The sequence below is a fragment of the Hyperolius riggenbachi genome, chromosome 3 (assembly GCF_040937935.1).
Source record: "Hyperolius riggenbachi isolate aHypRig1 chromosome 3, aHypRig1.pri, whole genome shotgun sequence".
Classification (NCBI taxonomy): domain Eukaryota; kingdom Metazoa; phylum Chordata; class Amphibia; order Anura; family Hyperoliidae; genus Hyperolius; species Hyperolius riggenbachi.
This window is the reverse complement of record NC_090648.1, coordinates 77,805,813-77,832,674: the sequence shown is the minus strand read 5'-3', so window position 1 is coordinate 77,832,674 and position 26,862 is coordinate 77,805,813. Positions and strand designations below refer to the sequence as shown.

General features: G+C 46.0%; 1 protein-coding gene across 6 annotated transcripts in view; it reads left to right on the top strand.

Moving 5' to 3' along the window:
• Nucleotides 1–18,137, top strand: part of LOC137562758 (lysozyme C-1-like) — a 115,475-nt gene extending 97,338 nt beyond the window's left edge. For all 6 annotated transcript variants that reach the window (XM_068274418.1, XM_068274419.1, XM_068274416.1 and 3 more), the window contains 2 exons: nt 5,431–5,509; nt 17,946–18,137. In XM_068274418.1, coding sequence (XP_068130519.1) covers nt 5,431–5,509; nt 17,946–18,006 — 140 coding nt within the window. In that variant the 3' untranslated portion in view covers nt 18,007–18,137. The remainder of the gene's footprint in view (nt 1–5,430; nt 5,510–17,945) is intronic.
• The last annotated feature ends 8,725 nt before the right edge of the window (nt 18,138–26,862 follow it).

Below are 26,862 nucleotides of genomic sequence, written 5' to 3'. Positions count from 1 at the left end.
GCGTCAGTAGTGCACAGCTCACCGGCTCGGAACTGGGCACTGGCAAACAGAGAGGCCTAGTGCACACCAGAGCGGTTCGGCAGCGTTTTTCGATCCGCTTGCGGGTGCGGATCCGCTTGGGTAATGTATTTCAATGGGCTGGTGCACACCAGAGCGGGAGGCGTTTTGCAGAAACGCATACTCCCGGGCTGCTGCAGATATTGGATTGCGGAGGCGTTTCTGCCTCCAATGTAAAGTATAGGAAAAATGCAAACCGCTCTGAAAAACGGCAGTTCAGAGCGGTTTTGCAGGCGTTTTTGTTACAGAAGCTGTTCAGTAACAGCTTTACTGTAACAATATATGAAATCTACTACACCAAAAACGCTTCCCAAAACCGCAAAATGCTGGCTGAAACGCTACAGAAAAATAAGAAAAAGCGTTTCAAAATCTGCTAGCATTTTGCGGATCTGCTAGAGGTTTTTGGTGTGCACCGGGCCAGAGAGTGCGTTTTTGTTGTACAATTGTGCAATTTGCCAAACGTTTTAACAAGTGTTTTTTTCTGGAACAGAAGCCATTGTTTTCTATTGAAAATTGCATGCGATGTGCAGGAGAGTAGTTCAGGGTGTATCTTTTTTTTTTTTTTTTTTAAACACTGTGCGGAATTGCATATGGCTCTGGAAAATGCAGCAGCACCATAGACTATCATAATATGTGATTCCACATGTGTTTTTTGCGCCCGGCTAACGGAAAAGTACCCAAAATGCTACCAAATAGGATTGAAAATGTCAGTCAAATTTCTGCTTGTATGATTAATATTACATCTCAAATTAGGTGGCGATAAAACTCCACCAGACTTACATCTTTCCCTACTATCCATGGTGGCCTGGAGGGGGAATAGTAGTTATCACCACCTAGTGGATTTGCCCGGCTAACTAAAAAAGTACCGCATTTTTTTTTTCTATTGGTGCTGTTTATTTGTTTAGTCAGCAAACATTATTATTAAAATGATGGTATTTACCTCATCCCACTGACATGACCACCAAATCCTGGTAAAACACTCTCATTATCTCTTGTGTCATCTTCGGCAACATCTTCCTGTCTGGTATACCTCTGACCATTGATACTGCTCCTCTCTGCAAATATCTATGCTGGATTCCATTTTACCTCAGAAACTCAAACGAACGTACATTGGCCTCAATTCACTAAGATCATGCTAGAGATAATAAGGCAAGAGAAAACTTACCTCCACACGTGAGAGAGTTATCTTACCTCTTCATTCCTTAAGTTACCTCTCCTGTAGTTAATTTACCTCCTCTGTAGTTAATGTACCTCCTCTGTAGTTAATTTACCTCCTCTGTAGTTATTTTCACATGCAGCTAATTAACAGCTTGTCTTTAACTCTGGAGTTATTTTAAGGATTGGAGAGTTAATTTAAAGACAGAGTTAACTTTAGGCTTGCCTGAGGTAAAATGTTTCCTGAATACTGCATGCCTTATCACCATGGTAACAACTCTAGAAGAGTTATTAAAGACAGGAGATAAGTTTAGTGAATTGAGGCCATTGTCTTTAAATCTATCTACTGATTTTGTCCCACTTACGTTTCTTAAAGGAGAATTGTAGTGAGAGATATATGGAAGCTGCCGTATTGATTTCCTTTTAAGCAATACCAGTTGCCTGGCAGCCCTGCTGGTCTATTTGCCTGCAGTAATGTGAATCACACCAGAAACAAGCATGCAGCTAAACAAAAATGTCAAACACCTGATTTGCTGCATGCTTGTTCAAGGTCTATGGCCTCAATTCACTAAGATCATGCTAGAGATAAGGCAAGAGAAAACTTACCTCCACACGTGAGAGAGTTATCTTACCTCTTCAATCCTTAAGTTACCTCTCCTGTAGTTAATTTACCTCCTCTGTAGTTAATTTACCTCCTCTGTAGTTAATTTACCTCCTCTGTAGTTATTTTCACATGCAGCTAATTAACAGCCTGTCTTTAACTCTGGAGTTATTTTAAGGATTGGAGAGTTAATTTAAAGACAGAAGAGTTAACTTTAGGCTTGCCTGAGGTAAAATGTTTCCTGAATACTACATGCCTTATCACCATGGTAACAACTCTAGAAGAGTTATTAAAGACAGGAGATAAGTTTAGTGAATTGAGGCCTATGGCTAAAAGTATTAGAAGCAGAGGATCAGCAGGTTAGCCAGGCAACTAATATTGCTTAAAAGGAAATAAATATGGCAGCCTCCATATACCTCTCACTACAGTTCTCCTTTAACTTGCGAATAGCTTACTTTCAGCACACCAGGATATCACATTGGGCGCTATTCACAATCACACATGCGGTAAAAGATTTTTTGGTACTTATCCGTTAGCCGGGCGCATCCGGCAGGTGGCGCTGTTGTAGCGAATTTCATTCATGCTTAGTTAACGTAGTGCTGTGTGAATGGAAGCGCCGCAGGTGGCGCTAATTACATTGATACGGCACATAACAATAACGGTGTTAATGGGAACTAATATGTATTTCAAGTGGCCGGAACTGTTACTTTAATGCAATTAAAATGAAGGCGGCGGCAATGTAACAGATGAAGCCGCCGCCTTCGTCTGTTCTTCGTCTTCTTCTCCCACTTTGCCCTCCTCTGGCTTCTATACAATGCTGGCAGCCTGCGGGGACATGCGTCTCCCCCCAGAGTCGTTCATCGCGGAAGGGAATCCTGTTTGTTTTCTTGCGACGAACGACTCTGGGGGGAGACGCGTGTCCCCCCCCCAGCTGCCAGCATTGTATAGAAGCCAGAGGAGGGCAAAGGGGGAGAAGAAGACGAAGAACAGACGAAGGCGGCGGCTTCATCTGTTACATTGCCGCCGCCTTCATTTTAATTGCATTAAGTAACAGTTCCGGCCACTTGAAATACATATTAGTTCCCATTAACACCATTATTGTTATGTGCCGTATCAATGTAATTAGCGCCACCTGCGGCGCTTCCATTCACACAGCACTACGTTAACTAAGCATGAATGAAATTCGCTACAACAGCGCCACCTGCCGGATGCGCCCGGCTAACGGATAAGTACCGATTTTTTTTTTTTTTTTTTTTTTTTTTTTTTTTTTACCGTTCTATTACCGGCAGTGATAATTTCCGCTTTTTTTCCATATCCACTAAAAGACTTCCGCATGTTTTTTCCACATGCTGGAACAATGCGTAAAAAAAAAAATTGGGAAAACATGCGTAATACGTGCAGAATTTATGCATAAAAAAATCCAGCAAACACATCGCTCAAGGCTGAAGACTCCATTTAAGTCAATGGAAAGCGAAATATATCACCAAGTACTTGTAAGTGATATAAAACCGGTAGTTAAGTCTAATTTGCCCCCCCCCCCCTTTTTTTTTTCTTTGTGAATTTCGGGTTTTTTGGGGTTTTGTGGATTTTTACTGCACTTTTTACACATGCGAGAAAACAATGCGTACAATTTTATGCATGCGGTAAATAACCATGTGTAAAATTTTGTGAATGTCAAGATGGTCTTATTTCAGTCTGGAATTTACCACAAGTGCTTTTCCACATGCAGAAAATGATTGTAAATAGAGCCCATTGCAACAGTATTATAGCCAACAATTTCTGTGTGGTATCAACAGTTTCTGTGTGGTCTGTGTGGCTGGGGTGTTTAGATTCCGGGTGACTCAGCAAGCAACAACACAAACTTTAACCATCGGCAAGTGGTGGTGGAATGGCAAAGAACGGTAAGCGTAATGACAGTGTTAGGCGTAGTGGAAGGAAGATTAGTGTTAGGTGTACTAAACAAAGGTTAAAGTAAACCTGAGAGAAGAAAAACCTCCTATAAGTTCAATTTCCAAGAAGAAAAGCAGGTTGGGCACCAGTTCCTATGCTTCAGTGTAAGTTTAATCCAAACAAGTACAGAAAGTTACATCAGACAAAGTGAACAAGACAGCCTGACAGCCGTTTCGCAGGTCCCCCTGCTTCCTCAGAGGCCAAAAAACAATCTGATGAAGCAGGAGGACCTGCGAAACGGCTGTCAGTCCATCTTGTTCACTTTGATGTAACGTGCTGTACTTGTTTGGATTAAACTTACACTGAAGCATTGGAACTGGTGCCCGGCCTGCTTTTCTTCTTGGAATTTGATGATTGAATCTTGGTGGTGAGCACAGCTCGGACGGCCGATTCCAAAGTGCATTTAACCAGTGTACATACGAGTGCCAGTCACCTTTCTACTGCTCTCTGTACAATTACTGGGCCACCCATAGGTGGTACTCACCTGGGGAGGGGAAAGCCTCTGGATCCTAAAGAGGCTTCCCCATCATCCCTCGAAGACTCCTTCCACTACTGGGACCCTCCAACATTGGCAAACAAAAATAATCCAGCCGCTGCTGCAGGCACGAAGGTAGCTTTCCCCTCGGACACTGGCAGAAATAGCCAAGCCCGAAGAGGACCGCTCTACTGTGCAGGTGCAAATGGCTTGCGCCTGAGCAATTAAGCAGACCCAATTAGGCTTGGCTATTCCCACTGGAAAGCTGCTAGTGTACCTGCATGGCATGTCACTGGATTATCTTTTTAGTACTTTAATACCATGTAGTTTAATACCAGCAATATAACATTACCGATATTAGTACCATCGGCAGCCTGTGTTAAGCTCATTAGTATACATAGTAAATGTACTCCTCTCTCTCCGAGGCTCCAGTGGGTTTCTCACTATAAGTTCCAGCCTCACATGGCTCCAAGACTTCTCTAGGGCTACCCTAACTCTGTGAAATTCCTTCCATTATCCGTTTAAAAAAATAAAATAAAAAAGGAAACTTTAAAAATCCATCTTTTCCATATTCCTCTCACTTGACGTGTGCTTTAAAGGGAAGGTTCAAGCAAAAAAAAAAAATGAGATTCACTTACCTGGGGCTTCTACCAGCCCCATGTAGCCATCCTGTGCCCTTGTAGTCACTCACTGCTGCTCCAGTCCCCCGCTGGCAGCTTTCTGACCTCGGAGGTCAGGGCCACATTGCATACATTTTTACGCATTCCAGCTAGTGCAGGAACAAAAATTTACGCGTTTCACCACTAACGCGTAAAAATGTATGTGTTAATGTTCCTGCACTAGCGGGAATGTGTAAAAATGTACGCAATTTGGCCCTGACCTCCGAGGTCAGAAAGCTGCCAGCGGGGGACTGGAGCAGCAGTGAGTGACTACGAGGGCACAGGATGGCTGCATGGGGCTGGTAGAAGCCCCAGGTAAGTGAATCTCATTTTTTTTTTTTGCTTGGACCTTCCCTTTAACTGGAAGTGGTGGTAGTAAACCTATTTCATTGAATCATCAATTCCTGGATGACCTGCTTGGTGCTCACATCTCTGATCTCTGGCAGACATGTTGGCTTCTGCGACTACAGATATAAATCCTTGATTATAAAACTAAAAAAGATTTTGAACTTAATATCACTTTTCTTATCTAGGTCTTCTCAATGATAACATCTACGATGATATTGAATGTGCCAAGAGAGTTGTGAGAGATCCTCAAGGCATCTCAGCTTGGTAAGTCATGGTGGTGGTAGAGTGTGACTGTGTAGAAACTATTTGCTGGTGATCACTGAACCCAATATGGTTTTAAACATACAAAACTTTATAACTTCAAACTTGCAGTGGATATAAACTGGTTCCTACAAGCTGGGCCTACAAGTCCGCCGAGTGTACAGTATCAATTGGGCCTTCTCCCACTTTATGCTCTATTCACAATAAGCAGTTTGGTAAAATCATTTTGTACGGTAAAATACCTCATGCAGTATTTAACTTTTTTTTTTTTTCTCTTCCAAATGCACTAAAGTTTTCCCCCCATGAGGCAGAAGTTTGGTAATTTACTGAACAAACATGCCTCAATTCACTGAGTCCTGGTCGGTAAGTGTCACTTACCAGCCTTCTAGCAGGGCAGCAGGCAGGGAGGTGTATGTGTGCGCGTCCGTGCGTGTGTGCGTCAGAGGTTTTCCGTCCTGTGCAGCCTGTCATCCCTTTAGATGTGCTGCAGCCAGCAGGGGGAGCTCTTCTGTGTGCTACAGTTCAAATATGCACATTTAAAGTGAATGGAAACTGCATTTAAAAAAAATGAGACAGATACTTACCCAAGGAGAGGGAAGGCTCTGGGTCCTATAGAGCCTTCCTGCTCCTCTCCTGGTCCCCTCGATCCAGTGCTGTCTCGCCCGGTAGCAGTATTTGACTAATTTAGTCAAATACTGATTTACCCAGCGGAAGGAAGCTTCAGAAGTCTTCAGGGAGCCCCAGTGCTCCCGAAGAAGGGCGGCCCTGTACTGCACCTGCGCAAGCACGCTCTCTTGCACGCTCACGCCTGTGCAGTATGGAGCCGCACGTCTTCAGGAGGACATGGCTCCCGAAGACTTCCAAATACCCTTTTGGTGGGGGATTGAAACGGGGGGGGGGGGAGCCAGCACAGGATAGAGAGCACCGAGAGAGGAGAAGGAAGGCTCTATATGACCCAGAGCCTTCCCTCTCCTTAGGTGAGTATTTGCTTCATTTTTTTTTTAAATGCGGTTCCCATTCACTTTAAAGGGATGCCCGCAGCACGGTCAGTTTCTTTTGCTTCGATACACTGAAAGACCCACCGGCATCCCTGTCGCATCCAATCATGGTGAGAAGAAGGCTGTGTGCCTCTCCCTATCAGCTGCCTGGCTCTCCCCCAAAGGCTGTCTGTCAAGTTACCGCACAGAGATAGAAGGGGGAGAGCGAGTTATCAACTGCTGTGAGCTGAAGGAAAAAAACGAACACTTTTAGCTGGTAAATAACATGCGGAAATCTTTGTGAATTGACATTTCTTGACATATCCTGAGGTAATTACCGTACAAGTTGGTAATTTACCTCACTAGTCGGGAACTGTGATTTTTCTATGCTGAGATAGGTTTAGCGAATTGTAGCTTGGGAAGGTGATCGGTAAAATTAGCTGTTTTCAGCTGTTATTCACCCTGAGCTGTGCCTAAAAATGCAATTTGGACTTACCTGGGGCTTCATCCAGCCCACGTATCCCGCAAGGTCCTCTTCCGGGCCCGTTGGCGGCTCTCTTAATCGCTATGCATCATCATGCCGGCTGGTGTGAGAGTCCTGCACATGCTCTGTTCTCTAAGACTGAACCGCGTATGCGCAGGATTCTTATGCCGCTGGGGTGATGACGCCTGGTGTGCGCGGTGGGGGTGCGCATGGGTGACTTCAGGCAGAAGTCGCCGATTAACGGAGCCAGCAGCAGGAGAGGAGCCAGGAGGATGTCGGGGGACCTCGCGGACTAAGGGGGGCTGGCAGAAACCCCAGATAAGTCCAAGCTGTGATTTTCGGCACAGCTCAGGGTCCCTTTAATGTTCAGTTCTACTGTGGTAGCTCATTTCAGAGATAATCCAAAAAGGAGAGCTAACTTAGTTAAGACTAGTGATGGGCGAACACCTGGATGTTCGGGTTCGGGAAAGTTCGCCGAACATGGCCGAGATGTTCGGCATGTTCGGGCCGAACCCCGAACTTTCCGAACATCCAGCTTTTGGGGGCCATATGGGGTCGCAGGCATAAGGGGGGAGCATGCCCCGATCGCGGGGGGGGTCGGAAATTCCCCCCACCCCCTCCGCTAGCGCTCCCCCCTCTGCCCGCTTCCCCATACAAAAGTTTAAGCAAAGTACCTGTAGTGGATGGCCTGGCAGTGGGCGGCACTGTGGAGTGAGGAGGAGGAGTCCGGAGAGTGACGAGTTGAGGGAGGCCGGGCAGCGGGCGGTTCAGCGGAAGTACCCTTGTGGTACTTCCGCCCTTTCTCTGACCTCACGCCCGCTGCCCGGCCTCCCTCAACTCGTCACTCTCCGGACTCCTCCTCCTCACTCCACAGTGCCGCCCACTGCCAGGCCACCCACTACAGGTACTTTGCTTAAACTTTTGTATGGGGAAGCGGGCAGAGGGGGGAGCGCTAGCGGAGGGGGTGGGGGGAATTTCCGACCCCCCCCCGCGATCGGGGCATGCTCCCCCCTTATGCCTGCGACCCCATAGGGGGGCAGTATTCGGCCGAACAGGGCCCTGTTCGGCCGAACAGGGGCCCTGTTCGGCCCTGTTCGGCGGCCATTAGAAGTTGGGGGCGAACCCGAACTTAAAAGGCCGAACACCATCAGGTGTTCGGCCGAACGCGAACATCACCCGAACAGGGTGATGTTCTGCAGAACCCGAACAGTGGCGAACACTGTTCGCCCAACACTAGTTAAGACCAATAAGGAGCGGTGAAACTGTGAGTAAAGCCGCATACACACGCTCAACAGCGATCTTTTATGCAGCACAATTAATTATCAAACAACTTTTGCTGTAAAACAATTTGAAACAACCAAAAAAAAAGTTGCCAGCTATTGTTCACACAACTGATAAGACATCAAGACTGGTAAGACGTCAAGCCAACAGTTGGGTTGACGTCTTATCAGTTGCTTGAGCAATAGCAGGCAAATTTATCAAAGTTGTTTGATAATTGTGCTGCATAAAAGACCGCTGTTGAGCGTGTGTATGGGGCTTTGGGCTACTCTCACAGTGGTACATTACCTCAGACAAGGGTACATTCACATGGGCATGTGTGCAGTGCAATGTATCCGATGACGTGAATGTGATACATGCAGTGTAGTATCGCATAACACAAGCATTAACTGTTGCAGTGAAGCGTACATTTTATGTACTGCATGCCTCGCTGTATGCATCAGGCATAACATACGATGTCACAATATTTACCTTGGTACTCAGAAATTGGCTAACCTGGTATAGGTAGCATATGCCGGTGCTCTTTCTCTGCAGGTACACCACTCCTGCCAAACTAGTACTCCAACAATATAGAAAAAGGCACTCCACAGGCTCCAAACTTGTGTTTGTGGTTTATTCAGCAAGACACACTACATGTTACAAGTCTCCTGAACCTTCCTCAAGGGTCAGGAGACTCGGTTAGATGTGACTTTTTCCCTCTTTTGCAATCCTATTTTCCCAGGGATAACGCTACTACTCAGTGTAAAAATAGACTTAAGGGCCCATTTACACTAGAGCGTTTTGATGCAATTTCGGCAAAACGCTCAAACGCTAGCGCTTTTTAAAAGCGCTAGTCTAATGGAACCCTATGGGACCGTTCTTACTTGAGCAATTTGCGCTAATCGCTGCAAATCTCTCAAAAATGCTAAACGTGTAGCCTGCACCATTTTCAGGCAATTTCCCGGCGATCGTGTTTCAGTGCTATAGCAGCGCTAAAAGCGATAGTGAAAAAATCGCCAGGTGTGAATGGTGGGTTTTTTTTCGCGTTAATCGTGCAAAATCACTATAGCAAAATGCTAGCAAAAGCGCTAGCGTTTTGCGATGAGCAAGTGTGAATGGGCCCTCAAGGACAACTGTAGTGTAGGTGTATGGAGGCTGCCATATTTATTTCCTTTTTAAGCAATACCAGTTGCTTAGCTGTCCTGCTGATCCTCTGCCTTTATTACGTTTAGCCATAAACCTTGAACAAGCATTCAGCCAGATCGGGAATTTCTGACATTGTTGTCAGATCTGAGAAAATTAGCCACATGTTTGTTTCTGGTGTGTGATTCAGACACTACTGCAGCCAAATAGATCAGCAGGGCTGTATTGGAGAAAAGGAAATAAATATGGCAGCCTCCATATACCTCTCACTACAGTTGTCCTTTTAAAGAAAACCTGAACTGAAAATTAAATAAAAATAAACATACACGTCATACTAACCTTCTGCAGAGTGTACTCATGAATCTCTTTCTCCGCTCCCTTGTCCTGTTTGTCCACTGTGAATTCTCTGTCCGCCATTTTAAAAATGGCAAAGACCCCATAACAGCTTCCAGGTTCGCACACTGTTAAACTGTAATAGCCCCTACTTCAGCCATATGGAAACATGGACATTACCTTGCTCATCAGTTGTCCTTTCAGTTATAACTGACAGCAACTGATACATAACTGACAGCAACTGATATATTTCAGTTCTGACAAAACCTGGAAGAACTGGAAAAAAATCGTAGTTAGAAGAAAATGGAGAACTTCTGAGAGGAACTGTTGGCAGGGTAAATGTGTAATATTAACCACTTCGCCATATCTGGACGCATATATCCGTCCAGATAGGCAGTGGTGCTGCAGCCGTGTGTTGCGCGCGATCGGGCGCGCGCCCGCGCGCGCCCCCGCTACCTCCCGCTGCCCCCCCGATCAGTGAATGGGAATATAATTCCCATTCACCGATCCAAGTCCCCGGCAGAAATACCGACGCTTTCTCATCAGAGAGCGTGGTATTTCTGCCCCCAGGAAACAACTTCTCTTCATTTTAGTTCCTAGATGCGACATCGTTCGCATCTAGGAACTTTTTGAATGTGGCCATCTTGTGGCCAAATAGTAAACTGCACCCACATACCTGTATTGAATAAAAAATACATTCTTTTACATCTAAAATTGGCTATTTACCTCCCAAACTAAAATTACCCAAATACATTTTTGTATTAAAAAAAATAATAAAAAAAATTACAATTAAAAAAAAAAAAACTACATAAATAGTTACCTAAGGGTCTGAACTTTTTAAATATACATGTCAAGAGAGTATCTTATTACATTTTTTAAAATTATAAGCTTATAAATAGTGATCGACGCAAATTGAAAAAATGCACCTTTATTTCTAAATAAAATATCGGCGCCATAAATTGTGATAGGGACGTAATTTAAATGGTGTAATAAGCGGGATAAATGGGCACATAAAATGCATGGGTTTTAATTACTGTAGCATGTATTAATTTTAAACTATAATGGCTAAAAACTGAGAAATAATGTTTTTTTTCCATTTCTATCTTAATCTTCCTGTTAAAATGTATTTACAGTAAAGTGGCTCTTAGCAAAATGTACTACCTAAAGAAAGCCTAATTAGTGGCGGAAAAAACGAGATATAGATCAATTAATTTTGATAAGAAGCGATAAAGTTATTAGCGAATGAATGGGAGGTGAACATTGCTTGGATGCATAAGATTTTCGAAGCTGTAGGCTGAAGTGGTTAATTTGCAGATACATTAGGTGTTTGTTTGAAATGATTTTACTCTGTTCGTGTGAACTTTGAGCAAAATGAGATAATTCACCAATCACGTGTCAATTCACCAATTCCAAAATGCCACTTCAAGTGCCCTTAAAGCAGTAGGATTAGCCATACTTTGCCAGGGGAAATATATATATATATATATATATATATATATATATATATATATATATATATATATATATATAATATAGTTTTCCACATTTTGTCACAAACATGAATCAATTTTATTGGAATTCCATGTAAAAGACCAATACAAAGTGCTGTACACGTGAGAAGTGGAACGAAAATCATACATCATTCCAAACATTTTTTAAAAAGTAATAACTGCAAAGTGGGGTGTGCATAATTATTCAGCCCCCTGAGTCAATACTTTGTAGAACCACCTTTTGCTGCAATTAAAGCTGCCAGTCTTTTAGGGTATGTCTCTACCAGCTTTATACATCTAGAGACTGAAATCCTTGCCCATTCTTCTTTGCAAAACAGCTCCAGCTCAGTCAGATTAAATAGACAGCCTTTGTGAACAGCAGTTTTCAGATCTTGCCACAGATTCTCGATTGGATTTAGATCTGGACTTTGACTGGGCCATTCTAACACATGGATATGTTTTGTTTTAAACCATTCCATGTTGCCATGGCTTTTAGGGTCGTTGTCCTGCTGGAAGGTGAACCTCCGCCCCAGTCTGAAGTCTTTTGCAGACTCCAAGAGGTTTTCTTCCAAGATTGCCCTGTATTTGGCTTTATCAATCTTCCCGTCAACTCTGACCAGCTTCCCAGTCCCTGCTGAAGAGAAGCACACCCAGAGCATAATGCTGCCACCACCATATTTAACAGTGGGGATGGTGTGTTCAGAGTGATGTGCAGTGTTAGTTTTCCTCCACACATAGCGTTTTGCATTTTGGCCAAAAAGTTCAATTTTGGTCTCATCTGACCAGAGAACCTTCTTCCACATGGTTGCTGTGTCCCCCACATGGCTTGTGGCAAACTGCAAACAGGACTTCTTATGCTTTTCTGTTAACAATGGCTTTCTTCTTTCCACTCTTCCATAAAGGCCAACTTTGTACAGTGCATGACTAATAGCTGTCCTGTGGATAGATTTCCCCACCTGAGCTGTAGATCTCTGCAGCTCGTCCAGAGTCACCATGGGCCTCTTGGCTGCATTTCTAATCAGCGCTCTCCTTGTTCGGCCTGTGAGTTTAGGTGGATGGCCTTGTCTTGGTAGGTTTACAGTTGTGCCATACTCCTTCCATTTGTGAATGATCGCTTGAACAGTGCTCCATGGGATGTTCAAGGCTTTGGAAATCTTTTTGTAGCCTAAGGCCCGGTTCACATTAGCGTTCCAGGTCCGGCTTCCCCGGACCCGGAACGCTCCGTACACAGCGGATGGTAAATGAATGCATTGTTAATCAATGTATCCATTCACACTCATGCGACCATCCGGATCCGATCCAGAACGCAGCCCCGGGGACGATCCGGCTTTTTTCCAACTTGCTGCATTTTTGCCGTACGTCCCCGTGCGGCTGCGGACCCGGGCCGGATCCTGACCCGAACATGCGGCCATGCTGTGCAATGAGAAACAGATTTTTCTCATCACACTGGCAATAAGACCGGATGCTTCCAGCACCGATCCTATGCCACTTGGGGGGCCCGGACTACACGCCGGTATCCCCCATGCTTGAGGTGCCTTTCCTGCACTGCAATGTATCTAGTTCCGGCTACTTTATTGTAGCCTGAACTGATAAATTCCGGATCCGCAACTTGTGGTTTTCGGGGGCCACCGCAGAGACCCGTACGGTCTCTTTGCGACCCCCGGACACTTGCGGACTCGAACCGCAAGTGTGAACGGGGCCTAAGACTGCTTTAAATTTCTCAATAACTTTATCCCTGACCTGTCTGGTGTGTTCTTTGGACTTCATGGTGTTGTTGCTCCCAATATTCTCTTAGACAACCTCTGAGGCAGTGACAAAGCAGCTGTATTTGTACTGACATTAGAGAACACACAGATGCACTCTATTTTGTCATTAGCAGCACGCATCAGGCAATGTCTATGGGTAACTGACTGCACTCAGACCAAAGGGGGCTGAATAATTATGCACACCGCACTTTGCAGTTATTTATTTTAAAGAAATGTTTGGAATCTTGTATGATTTTCGTTCCACTTTTCAAGTGTACACCACTTTGTATTGTATGTGTGTGTATGTGTGTGTGTGTGTATGTATGTGTGTATATATGTGTATGAGTATGTGTATGTATGTGTGTATGTGTGTATGTGTATGTATGTGTGTATGTATGTGTATATGTGTATGTGTATATGTATATATATATATATATATATATATGTGTATATATATAGATATATATATATATATATATATATGTGTATATATATATATATATATATATATATATATATATATATATATATATATGTATGTATGTATATATATATATATATATATATATATATATATATATATATATATATATATATATATGTGTATATATATGTATATATGTATATATATATATATATATATATATATATATATATGTATATATATATATATATATATGTATATATATATGTATATATATATATATATATATATATATATATGTATTATAATATCCGGTTGCTGGATCGTCAGAAGAAGGTAGTTAATATGACAGAGCGTGCCAATCCCGTCTAATCTACTCCCGTTAGCATACGCAGGAAGTACGGTGAGCAGACTGACAATAGAGATTGGTCGCGCAGCTGGCGACAATCTGTAATGTGACAATCACTCGCCAATCCCGTATTACTAGGCCACTGTTGCCATGCAGGTCTCATGCACTAGAGACTTCTGGAGGCAAATTCACTGTGTGCGTAGTAAACGGTTAAGATTGGTTGGAGGTGCCCATACATGTACAATCCCGATGGTATGTACAATCTGTAAACTAAAAATATCGATTTCTTGCTGGAAATCGGGTAAATTCACTGCCACCACTGTCTGGTTGAAAGGTGCGGACAGTCTCCAACTAGCTACTCCTAAAAGGAAGAAACGGTTATTTACAACTAGCTAGCAAATCAACAATTTATAAGAAAATAATAAAACAGTGCGGTAGTATGACTCGGACTCTTCAGAGGGCAGATTCGTTGTAGCGACAATCAGATGACCAGAACAGGCACAAGACTGAACGATAAAATTGTTAGTTTTTATTCTAAAACTACATACACATAGCCTATTTTAGCCCACAGATAAATATACCTGTCCGGCAGAACAGATTGGTGTGAGAGAGAGAGAGAGAGAGAGAGATCTTAATGTACAGGTCAAATACCGTTATTGGTAGTCCATGCGGCAATCGCAAGTCTTTGGAGGAAGTCCAAGATGGCTGATTGCCATAGAAGCCCTTTTGTGTGAAATAATTCAAGTGATTTGCCAGGGTACAGCTGGCTGCCGGGATGTTATTCGACAAGATTTTAGATGGACCTGGGCCCAGTTAAGTTAAACCCCTCACTTCAGCAAGGAGTTTAGGGCGGGGATCACACCCCTCTTTGGAACATGAGATGTGCCAGCCCCTTCTCATGGACACAGGAATATATCTGAATCATGATAGGTATTCCATCTCCAAAACCGTACAGGTTATGTTAAATCTAATAACATTTTTAGGTCGATCAGAATTTATCGATAACAATATCAAACTTGAGGGGTCAGACCCCTGGGGTGTTAAAGGGTTACTTTAAACCGGTCTTACGCTAGATCTGGGAATCCGATTTGCTATGCCATGAATTATGAAGAAAATGTGAAGGAAATATGGATATTGGGAATTCCTGGGTCACAGTAGGTCAGCTACTTCCAGAGAGACCCTGATAAGATCTGTGCATTTGCTAGCTCTGTGTGGAGGTGTGAAAGATGGAGCCCGCTTGTGTCTCTTTGCTCAGTTTTATTAGATTCTGTCAGGCAAAAACTAGATTCTGTCAGGCAAAAACTAGATTGATGGCATCGTCGCACAGCAGGGGACTATGTCCTTCCAGGACACAGCTTTTCACACTTAGGTGAAAGGTTCTGTAATTAGAAGCTATCAAAGACCCAGGGAGAAGAGGAAAAAAAAGTGGATTTTAAAAAGTAAATGACATTTCTACTATTTTGCAGTGGAATTTGCGTTTGCGACTTGAATGGGGCACACACCGTTTTCTTGGGAACCGTGTGAGCGTCACAGCATGTATTGTACTGTCCACGTTTTGATTTCAGTGAATGTTATATCGTAAATTAAGAGAGTTCTGTTCCTGGTGGGGGCCATGTCTTTTGCCCACAGTTTAAGAGGAGCTGTTAGGAATAGGGTCTCAGAGAAAATAAACACATATATCAGTAGCTAAAGATTGGCTGTACTTACATTACATATGCATTTCACTGTCCACGTTTGGATTTCACAGAATTTGTATATAGTATATGCAGAGATAGATGCTCCTGACAGCTCATGGCAGGCTCCATGTTTTTCTGTCAAACGTGTCGTCATGTCCTGCCTGCTTCCTGATCACAGATAAGCTTGTACTTGAACAACACAGTGTGCAGTGAATATTAATGAGCCATGTGGCTAGGAACAATAGCTGACTCCTGCAGTGTACTCTGCCCGAGATTTATCAGTGCTACGCGATTACAAGCTGCTGTAACGTCTCATTAGCAGCCGAGGGGAGAGCCCCAGAATGCTTTGCAGTATGGTATGCGGCTTGCGTCTTCTTAAGAATAACAGACTTGCTGATAAGCACACATCAAAGGTAACTGAGATTTTTATCTTCACTAATTGCTTTTGGGCTTCCTTCTAAACTGTTTAACACAGGAGAATAGAGGTTTAAATTAGCTTCTGCAGCCTGACAGTTACTCTTTAGGCTAAATCTTGATGTCATTTCTGCCCTAAACTTTTTTTTTTTCTTTTTTCCCTCCTCCAATCGCTGAGTCACTTCAGCCTTGCTTGTAAACACAAGTGAGCAGGGGATCAAGTTTAAGATAGGCAGCTAGGCAGGGAAATAAATGGAAGAGGAGGAATATATTATAGATAAAAAAAAAAGAACCCCCAGCATGCAACTGTTTGGCACTGACTACTAAAGGGCCAGTGCTCCTTACGTATGTGATAACTTCAAATCATAACAGCAAAGTTTTGAATTCAGGATTAGCATCTTTATCACTTAACCACTTCGGGACCGGCCGCCTAACCCCCTTAAGGACCAGGGCATTTTGCAATGGAGGGGGGTGCGCGCGTTTGGGGGGGTCAGGCGGCCGGGTCCCGTCTGTGGCTGGCTGGGCAGTGTCCCCCCCCCCCCCCATCCTGGTGGTAAGTGCCCCCCCTTATGCCAGCAGCAATCGCTCACCTTCCAGGCTCCAGCGTCGAGCCGCAGTAGCCCCCTTCTTCTCCAGCCGGCATCTCTGCTCCAAATGACGCTCAGGTCGGGTTGCGGCTTGATGACGTCATCAAGCCGGGACCCGGCGCTGACGTCACACGGAGCAGAGATGCTGGCCAGAGCAGAGGGGGGCGCTGATTGTTTCTGGAACAGCAGGAAGGTAAGTGGATCCTCCCCCCCCCCCTCCCCCCCTGCCGCCGCCGCTGTCAAAGTGATCACTACGATCCGACGGCGATCGTAGTGATCACGTGATCAGCAGCCATACGCGATGGCTGCTGATCACTGAAGGGAGATGCCAGCTGTCATATGACAGCTTAATCTCCCCTCTCGGGTACGCACAATCTCATCGGGACGGTTCTTTAGCAAGGACGTTGAATCAACGTCCGGTCAGAACTGTACCACCACCTGCTGGACATTGATTCAACCTACGTCAGTCCCCAAAAGGTTAAAGAGGAACTCCAGTGAAAATAATGTAATTAAAAAAGTGCTTCATTTTTACAATAATTATGTATAAATGATTTAGTCAGTGTTTGCCCATTGTAAAATCTTTTAAATCTCTGATTTACATTCTGACATTTATTACATGGTGACATTTTTACTGTTGGCAGGTGATGTAGCTGCTGCATGCTTTTTTTGGCAGTTGGAAACAGCTGTAAACAGCTATTTCCCACAATGCAACAAGGTTCACTGACAGGAAACTGCCAGGAGTACCACGGTCCTCAGAGTTTCTTGTGGGAGGGGTTTCACCACAATATCAGTCATACAGCGCCCTCTTATGGTCGGTTTGTGAAAAGCAATAGATTTCTCATGTAAAATGGGTATCAGCTACTGATTGGGATAAAGCTCAATTCTTGGTCTGAGTTTCTCTTTAATACACTTAAACCAGTTGCTGTTGAAATTTAATTTTTATGGTGACAATCCCGCTTTAAGGCCTCGTTCACACTAGGAACGTGTTTGTGCTTTTTAGAGTGCATCGTGCTATATGTTCTGCAAGGTATTGATTTTCCCTTGTAATTAATGTGCCTGGTTCACATCTATGCACTGCGCTGAGCTGCCTTACAAAAATGCAGGGTTGCATGCATTTCTGTGCGTTGAGCTGTAAAGCGCACATCAGAGGAAGTGAATGGGTGCGGGGGTTTTTAGCACATAGAAGCGCATGCGTTTTTTTACCCCTAAATGAAAAAAATACATTTTCATTTGAAAACAAATCTTCATTGACAACTGCTACTGCTACAATAAGCAAAACATGCTGTAAAAAAAGCGCACCGCAACACACTAAAGCGCGCACAAACATGTGTGGTTTTTTTATCATGCGCTTTTACATGTTTCTCAATGCAGCCAATGTGAACAAGGCCTTACTGTACATAAATATAGTAAGACTGCATAGTCAGCTTATGGAGACAATTGTGGTTGCATTAAATTTGTGACATTGGCACATGGTGTAACATAGCAAAAATACTGGAATTGAATTAGAGAGCATAAAATATTGGAATTATTTGGTAATGTGTATGCTTTCTTGACTTACAGGGTTGCCTGGAGGAATCATTGCAAAGGCAAAAACCTAGATTGGTTTGTTTCTGGTTGTTAAAAATAAAAGAAAAAAGTGTGTACAGCAAATGTCCTACAACTATGAGAAGAACAAAGTTTGCTCTTGGAAAGAAACCTCTATATACAATGAATCAGCATACCACTGTAATGAATAAAAATAACTGGAATTTTTTTTGTGTGTTTTTGGTTTATCTTCTGATAATAATAGAATAGGGATGGTGGCGTTAGAAGGCAAAGAACATAACCTCATTTCCAACAATTATACTTCCATTTCTTCCGGTACTGCTGGAAGTGTAAGCACCCTGATGCTGTTTGTTACATTGCATATGGTCATGCCCTTACATAGTGCACTCTTGGGAAAATGTTCTAAGGCAGGGGTATCAAACTCAAATAGGCGGAGGGCCGAAAGTTAAAACTTAACCAGGTCGAGGGCCGACAGCCATATTTATTCCCCCCCCCCCCCCTCCTTACCATTTGGAATGATCGCACAACACCCCACAATTTGCACCACACGCCATAACTGCGATGCAAGAAAAACTGTTTAGGTTAACCAGGCGTAGTTGCCCAGAGTAAAGGTTAGCAGGGTATGTGCCACCAGTATAGGTAGCCAGGCATAGGAGCCCCAGAATAGGTAGCTAAGCATACCAGGTGCCCCAGTATAGTTATCCAGACATAGGTGCCCACTATACATAGCTAGGCATAAGTAGGTGCTTCACTATAGGTATTCAGGCTTGGCTTAGGTGCCCCACTATAGGTAGCCAGGCATAGGTAGGTGCCTCAGTATAGGTAGACAGGCAATAGGTAGGTGTCTCGGTATAGGTAGCTAGACAGGTGCCTCTGTATAGGTAGCCAGGCAATAGGTAGGTGTGCCAGTGTAAGTATAGCTAGGCAATAGGTAGGTGCCTCAGTATAGGTAGCTAGGCAATAGGTAAGTGCCTCAGTATAAGTACCCAGGCATAGGTACCTCAGTATAGGTAGGTAGGTGCCTCAGTATAGGTAGCTAGGCATAGGTAGGTGCCTCGGTATAAGTAGCCAAGCAATAGGTAGGTGCCCTAGTATAGGTAGCCACGCAATAGGTACGTGCCTCAGCATAGGTAGCCACTAGCCAGGCAATAGGTACAGTAGGTGTGCCAATATAGGTAGCCAGGCAATAGGTAGGTGCCTCAGTATAGGTAGCCAGGCTATAGGTAGGTGCCTCAGTATAGGTAGCCAGGCTATAGGTAGGTGCCTCAGTATAGGTAGCCAGGCTATAGGTAGGTGCCTCAGTATAGATAGCCATGCTATAGGTAGGTGCCTCAGTATAGGTAGCCAGGCAAAAGGTAGGTACCTCGCTGTAGGTAGCCAGGCAAAAAATAGGTGCCTATGGATAGGTAGGTAGGTGTCCTAGTAATAGCCCGTTGGCCGTTGCACTCACTGATGTGGCGGGTGGTGGCAGTTCTGCATTCTGCACACCAGCGTGAGCCCCGCACTGGAGAATGACACAGGAAAGCTGTATGTCCCCGGCTGCTGGCGCCAGTGAACTGGAACTTCCTGTATACGCGCGTCAGCAGCCAGGAACACACAGCTCTCCTGTGATCAGTGCGAGGGTCACGCTGGTGTGCAGAACTACTTCACCCGCCGCACCAGCGAGGACAACGGCCCACCCCGAAGAGAGGAGGGAGGGAGATGGGCCGTCATCGGGAGGTGACAGGAGATGGAGCAAGTCAGGAGGCGGAGCAGGTGAGTGATAGAGCGTAGCAACGCTCTATCAACTCACGCGAGGATGATGGGCGGGATGGGGCGGACCCTCTAGCATGGCTGCGGGCCAGCTTTGAAAGCGCCCGGGCCACAGCTAATGTTAATTTAAAAAGTAGCAGCGGGCCAAGTTTTCGCCCGCGGGAGAGTTTGACACGTGTTCTAAGGTTTGCAAAAAGGGTATGTGATAAGGTACTTTGGAACCGAGCGCTGTGATTACAGTGCAGGAGATTTGGGCGCAGCCGGCGCCACCATAGGCCGTAATAGAAATTATGGCTATAGCGGTGCACAGTCAGTAACTTGGGTGCCATCAGAAGACGGAGCTGAAGTTGCTTCTAAAACAATGTAATTCGCCTTCCAGCAATAGCTGGAAGACGAATTACATTATTCCCCACTATCCACGTGGACCTAGAGGGGTAATAGTATTTAAAGGGACTCTGAGCTCTAAATAAAAACGAAATTGGTACTCAACTGGGGCTTTCTACAGCCCACCGTAGGTCGGGAGGTCCCACGGCGTCCATGTGGCTCTTCTCCCAGGGCCTGGCCAGAAATGGCTCCCGGCGACACTGGGCCCGAGTGTCGGACTTCTTCCTGAAACGTTACGTCTGTCGCAGGGCCGTGCAGAGGGTCCTTAAGTGGGGGATGCTCAAATTGAAAAAAGGGGCCTGGCAATGCCTTCCCCTGCATGCCCCTCCCCCTTCCTCGTTGCTGGCTAGGGGGGTATTGATTGTCATGCTGCTGAATGCAAATGATGGGTGCCATGTGGGTTCTGGGTGCTGGCACAGGATGTCATGTGGATTCTGGCTGTATGGGTGTGTATCAACCATCATGTAGGTGTTGGTTGCAGGTACTCAGTCCCTTTTGAGTTCTGGGTGCAAGTACTGGATGTCATATGTGAGTGCTTGGTGTGGGTGCTGGGCACCAAGTGGAGGCTTAGTGCAACTGGAACTACTGCAGATGAAACATGTGGGTGTTGGGTGCAGGTACTCGGTATCACATAGGTGCAAATACTTGGTGCCATGCCTGCACTGGGTGCTAGCTCTGGGTGGGTGTTGTGTGTCACGTGGGTTCTGAGTGCAGGTACTTCGGGTGCTAGTACTGGTTATGTGAGTGGGTGCCATGTGGAGGCTGTGTGCAGGTGTGAGTAGTGAGTGACATGTCAGAGCTGGGTGCAAGTACTGTGCCATGTAGGTGTGAGTACTGAGTGCCAGCTATAGGGTGAAGGGGTGCAGGTATTGGGTGTCATGTGGCTGTTTGATGCAAGTACTAAGTGCCATATTGAGGCCGGATGTTAGTATTGGGTGCAGGGTGCTTGGTGCAAGTACTGGGTGCTTGCTATAGTGGGGGTTACTGGTTGAGTGTAATGTGGGTGCTGAATATTGGTGAGATTGCTGTGGGTGCAGGGGGTAGGAGGTTACTGTGGGTACTGCTATGAATGGCATAGTTGCTGCTAGGGGAGGTCGAGTTCAGTGTGGTTGATGGGGGAAGGGTAGGTCACTGGGTGCTGGGGGGAGAAGTAACTGTGGGTGCTGTGGAAAGTAGAGGTCAGTATGGGTGCTGGAGGAAAGGGAGGTCACTGTGGGTCCTGTGGGGGAGATCACTGTGAGTCTCGGGAGGTAGAGGTCATTGTGGGTGCAGGGGGTGGGAGGTCACTATGGGTGCTGCTATGAATGGCATAGTTGCTGCTAAGGGAGATAGAGGTCAGTGTGGGTGCTGGGGGAAGGGTAGGCCACTGTGCGTGCTGGGAGAAGTCAGTGTGGTTACTGAAGGAGGGAGTGGATAATGGGTGTTGGGAGAAGCCACTGTGGGTGCTGGCAATGGGAGAGGTCACTGTAGGTGCTGCTTTTGGGATGGGAGGTCCCTGTGGGTGCTGCAGGGGACAGGAGGGTAGCCACTGGGGGAGGGAAAAATCACTGTGGGTGCTGGGGGAGGGATAGGTCAGTGTGGGTGCTGGGGTAGGCAGGATCACTGCTAGAGCTGGGGAGGGAGAGGTCACTGTGGGTGCTGGGGGAGGGAGAGGTCACTATGGGTCCTAGGTCGAGGGAGAGATCACTGTGGGTGCTGGGGGAGGGAGAGGTCACTGTGGGTGCTGGGGGAGGGAGAGGTCACTGTGGGTGCTGGGGGAGGGAGAGGTCACTGTGGGTGCTGGGGGAGGGAGATGTCACTGTGGGTGCTAGGTGGAGGGAGAGGTCACTGGGTGCTGGGTAAGAGAGAGGTCACTGGGTGCTAAGTGGAGGGAGAGGTCACTGTGGGTGCTAGGTGGAGTGAGAGGTCACTGTGGGTGCTGGGGAAAGGAGAAGTCACTGTGGGTGCTGGGGAGGGAGAGGTCACTATGGGTCCCAGGTGGAGGGAGAGGTCACTGTGGGTGCTAGGTGAAGGGAGAGGTCACTGTGGGTGCTAGGTGGAGGGAGAGGTCACTGTGGGTGCTGGGTAAGAGAGAGGTCACTGTGGGTGCTAGGAGGAGGAAGAGGTCACTGTGGGTGCTAGGTGAAGGGAGATGTCACTGTGGGTACTGGGTAGGGAGAGGTCAGAATGGGTCCTAGGTGGAGGTAGAGGTCACTGTGAGTGCTAGGGGAGGGAGTGGTCACTGTGGGTACTAGGTGGAGGGAGAGGTCACTATGGGTGCTGGGGGAGGTAGAGGTCAGTATGGGTCCTAGGTGGAGGGAGAGGTCAGTATGCCACACTAGGATCCCTGTCTGGGCCTCTTCACTAGAAAGTGTCCCAGGCGGGGGTGGAGCTTCCCGCGGGCAGGTGGGGCTTATCGTGGTTGGGGGGGGCCTATTTTGCATCGTGAGTGAGGCCTTTTTTGAAGATTGCCTGGTCTGTCGTCACCACGGCGGCCGGCGTGATGACGATAGACGTGACATTTCAGGAAGAAGGAGTTTGACACTCGGGCCCAGTGTCGCCGGGAGCCGCAGGGGAGCCATTTCTGGCCAGGCCCTGGGAGAAGAGCCAGATGGACGCTGTGGGACCTCCTGACCTACGGTGGGCTGCAGAAAGCCCCAGGTGAGTACCAATTTTGTTTTTATTTAGAGCTCGGAGTCGCCAGGAACTTGTGCAGCAGCAGGATAAGCCATACTGGCTTTATCCTGCATCTAAAGGCTCATACACACATCAGACTATAGTCTTTGGAAACTGAAAAATCACAGACCAATCTTACCACCCTTCATGTAGTATGAGAGCCATACTCTACACAGTCTTTTCTATGGAGCTGAACTCCACATCAGAAAAAAATCTTTGCAAGATGCTGCACACACAGATGCTGTACAGACACAAAAGATCAGTATCTGCAAAAGATCTGTTCCTGCCAAAAATCCATTCCTGCAAATTGCAATGATAGTCTATGAGATCTGCAGATCATCATACACACATGATTTAACTGACATTCATCTGCAGATCAAGCAATCATCCGCAGATCTGAAAATCCATCCTGGTGGATCTGATCTGCAGATGAATGTCAGTTAAATCATGTGTGTATGATGATCTGCAGATCTCATAGACTATCATTGCAATTTGCAGGAATGTATTTTTGGCAGGAACAGATCTTTTGCAGATACTGATCTTTTGTGTCTGTACAGCATCTGTGTGTGCAGCATCTTGCAAAGATTTGTTTCTGATGTGGAGTTCAGCTCCATAGAAAAGACTGTGTAGAGTATGGCTCTCATACTACATGAAGGGTGGTAAGATTGGTTTGTGATTTTTCAGTTTCCAAAAACTATAGTCTGATGTGTGTATGCACCTTAAAGAGAGTCTGAAGCGAGAATAGATCTCGCTTCAGACCTCATAGCTAGCAGGGGCATGCGTGCCCCTGCTAAAACGCCGCTATAGCGCGGCTTAACGGGGGTCCCTGTCCCCCCAAACCCCCTCCGAGCAGCGGGGGAGCGCTTCCTGGTTGGGGCAGGGCTAACCGCCGCAGCCCTGCCCCATGCACGTCTGTCAGACGCGTACCTCCGCCTCTCCCCCGCCCCTCTCAGTCTTCCTTCACTGAGAGGGGCGGGGGAGAGGCGGCGATGCGCGTCTGATAGACGCGACTGGAGGCAGGGCTGCAGCCGTTAGCCCTGCCTCCAGGAAGATCAGCTCCAGCGACCTTTTTCCGACCCAGGTTTGCGGGGGGTGGGTTGGGGGTGAAGGGACCCCCGTTAAGCCGCGGGATAGCGGCGTTTTAGCAGGGGCACACGTGCCCCTGCTATATATAAGACCTGAAGCGAGATTTAGTCTCGCTTCAGTGTCTCTTTAAGTCTCCCGGCGGTCAATTCATATGTATGCGCTTGAAACCCACTAGCAGAACTTTTTTTTTTTATTATAGAAATTTGCTTTATTAAAGAGAAAATATATGATGGCAGGGACTAAGGCCCAGTGCACACCGAGCGGTTTTAGCAGCGATCCGCCAACCGCATCCGCCTGTGAAAACACTTGACTAATATATTTCAATGGGATGGTGCACACCAGTGGTTTGAGCTTTTTACCAAACCACAAACGTGCCTCCTGCGGCACGTTTGCAGAAACATTTCTGCCTCAATGTAAAGTATAGGAAAAACGCAAACCGCTCTGGAAAACGCTAGATCAGAGCGGTTTTCCAGGCGTTTTTGTTACAGAAGCTGTTCAGTAGCAGCTTTTACTGTAACAATATTTGTAATCTGCTACACAAAATCGCTCCCAAAAACGCTAGGCATGTTTAGAAAACGTCTCTAAACATGCCTAGAATCGCTCTGAAATCTGCTCCAAAAACCGCTAGCAGTTTGAGGATCTGCTAGCGGTTTTGGTGTGCACTGGGCCTTTATGGCAAGCTCCTTTGTGGATTGTTAAAATCAAGACTGCAGGGATTAGATTATAAGGTCCTCTGAGTACAGCTAGTGACATGACAGCAGGAATTGGATTGCAAACTCCTCTCAGGGCAGTTAGTGACATGAGGGCAGGGATTAGATTGTAAGCCCCTCTCGCCATTGCTGTGCACTCCGGGGACTGGGACAAGTTTCCATTTTTTCAGGATTGCATAGGAATCATGCATTGCACTTCATGAGCAATGCATAAAATTTGCAACAGCGCAGAACTGTCACTGTCACTGTTCAGGAAATAACTGAAATACCAAGGCCAAGAATGAATTCATAATGGAACTTTATTAACCTAGTGTTCTGATTCCCGCGTCCGTGCAAGGTTTTTTTTTTTTACCCTATTTTTATTTTCTATCATGAAGCTAGCCTAGCGCTAGCTACATGATTCCCCCCTCCCTGCGATGTCCCCCCAGCGTCTCCGATCGCCATGGCGACGATCGTAATGATGTCATTGACGTGACGTCAGGGGGAGTCCCGATCCACCACACAGCACAGCCTGGCGGTGATTGGCCAGGCTGCGCACGGGGTCTGTGGGGGGGGGTGCCTCTTTTGCGGTGGGTAGCGGCGGCGATCTGAACAAACACACAGCTAGCAAAGTGCTAGCTGCGTGTTTGAAAAAAAAAATTGTCCAAATCGGCCCACCAGGACCTGAGCAGTGCCCTGCGGCGTTACTGGACGAGCTGAGCTCGTCCGTAACGCCCAGGAGTTTAACAAATGCAAGGAATATAAAGATATGTAATGAGCATTGTACACTAACCTCATGCACAGCAATATAAACAAATGCAACATAAACCAGGTAACACAAGATACTATCCCTGTTGGCAGGTGTATTCAAATGGGCGTACACAGGCAATCCGGAGTATATACAATTAGACCTTGCTGCATAAGGTATTAATGCAGAGCAATACAAAAGTGTGCACACGGACCCTGAAACTTGGATAATACATACAAGAGATATTTACAGAGCTATATATAATGTAACTGTAAGGTCTGCTGCTTCACGTCAGCGGCAGAATGCTGAGACTCGGACTGCAGCTCTGACTTCTGAGTCTTGGCAAGCCGCTGATGTCACTGGAACGCAGGAGACTTCTCAGCTGTCATTGGATAGGCAGAGGACGTGTACTCAATACGTGCTCTGCAGATGTAAACAGTAACTCTCATGTTACATGCATGACACGCTGGATCACTATTGGTTGTTTTCATTTCTGCTTATGTTTGATTGGTTAGTCCTTGCAATTAAACTTGGTGAGCGCTCCTAGTCATCACCCGTGATAGCATTAGCTTTGGCTTGTTGCTGGGTTGCGCTCACCGCTATGGGATTCCTGTTGGCGACGATTTGCCTTGTACCTTGACCACGTTTAACCTCCTGCTTGATTCTTGTTGCTGAAGACTGCCTTGTATCCTGACCATGTTTATCTCTGCTGGATTTTCTGTTTCCATCCTTGCTCTTTTACCTGGACTACGCTTTGCCTTACTGCCTGGATTGTCCCTCTGCTTTGGACTAGGATTTGTATAAACTCTGCCTGGACCAACCTCATCTTGCTTCGTCTACGTTATCTCTAGGAAATGTCTATCGAGACTACCTTGCTACTCAACAGGAACTCCTGACACTGCTGTCATCTGATTCATTTGTCTGGTTAGTCTCATCCACTAGGCCTCAAGTGACTATCATATATATGCTTGTATACACTGTGCTCATTTGCATTGCCAGAGTTATCAGGTTCTGTTTGGTGGATTTCTATTTGTCAGTATGTATGCTACATCTACCTGCAGGGTGTATTGTGTTAGGTAGGAGTTTGTCACATGGACATACAGCCTGAACTATAGTCATTGACCAGTCAAGCCTGACAGTACCTATAAGCAGTGAAAGTGCAGCTGAGAGCGAGTCCCAGGCAGAATCTGTCACTTCCGGGTCTCGGCGCTTGTTCCCTGCTGCCAGCCCTGCCAGTGACTCACAGTCCGCACACGCTGATAGGCAGCTGTCAGTATGTATGTGTAAGGATCCCCGGTTCTGCCTGTCATTGCAGTGATGGGCTGACTTTGCATTTGTTTCAGTCTGCACATTACTGCAATGGAATTGTATGCAAGTCTGTGAGGATTCTCAGTTATGCCTGTCATTGCAGTGATGGGCTGACTTTGCATTTGTTTTTAAAACCACACGATTGGTTCGCACGATGGCCAGATTGGCTGACGAGCACCTGCTGACGACTCAAATGTAGCTGCATGCATGTATTGCTGTGTTCTATTGCTTGTGTGTGTCGAATTTAGCATTCAGTATGGAGGCAGTGTTGGTGGGTTTTCTGGATGTGAGAGGTCCAGAGCCTGGGTGT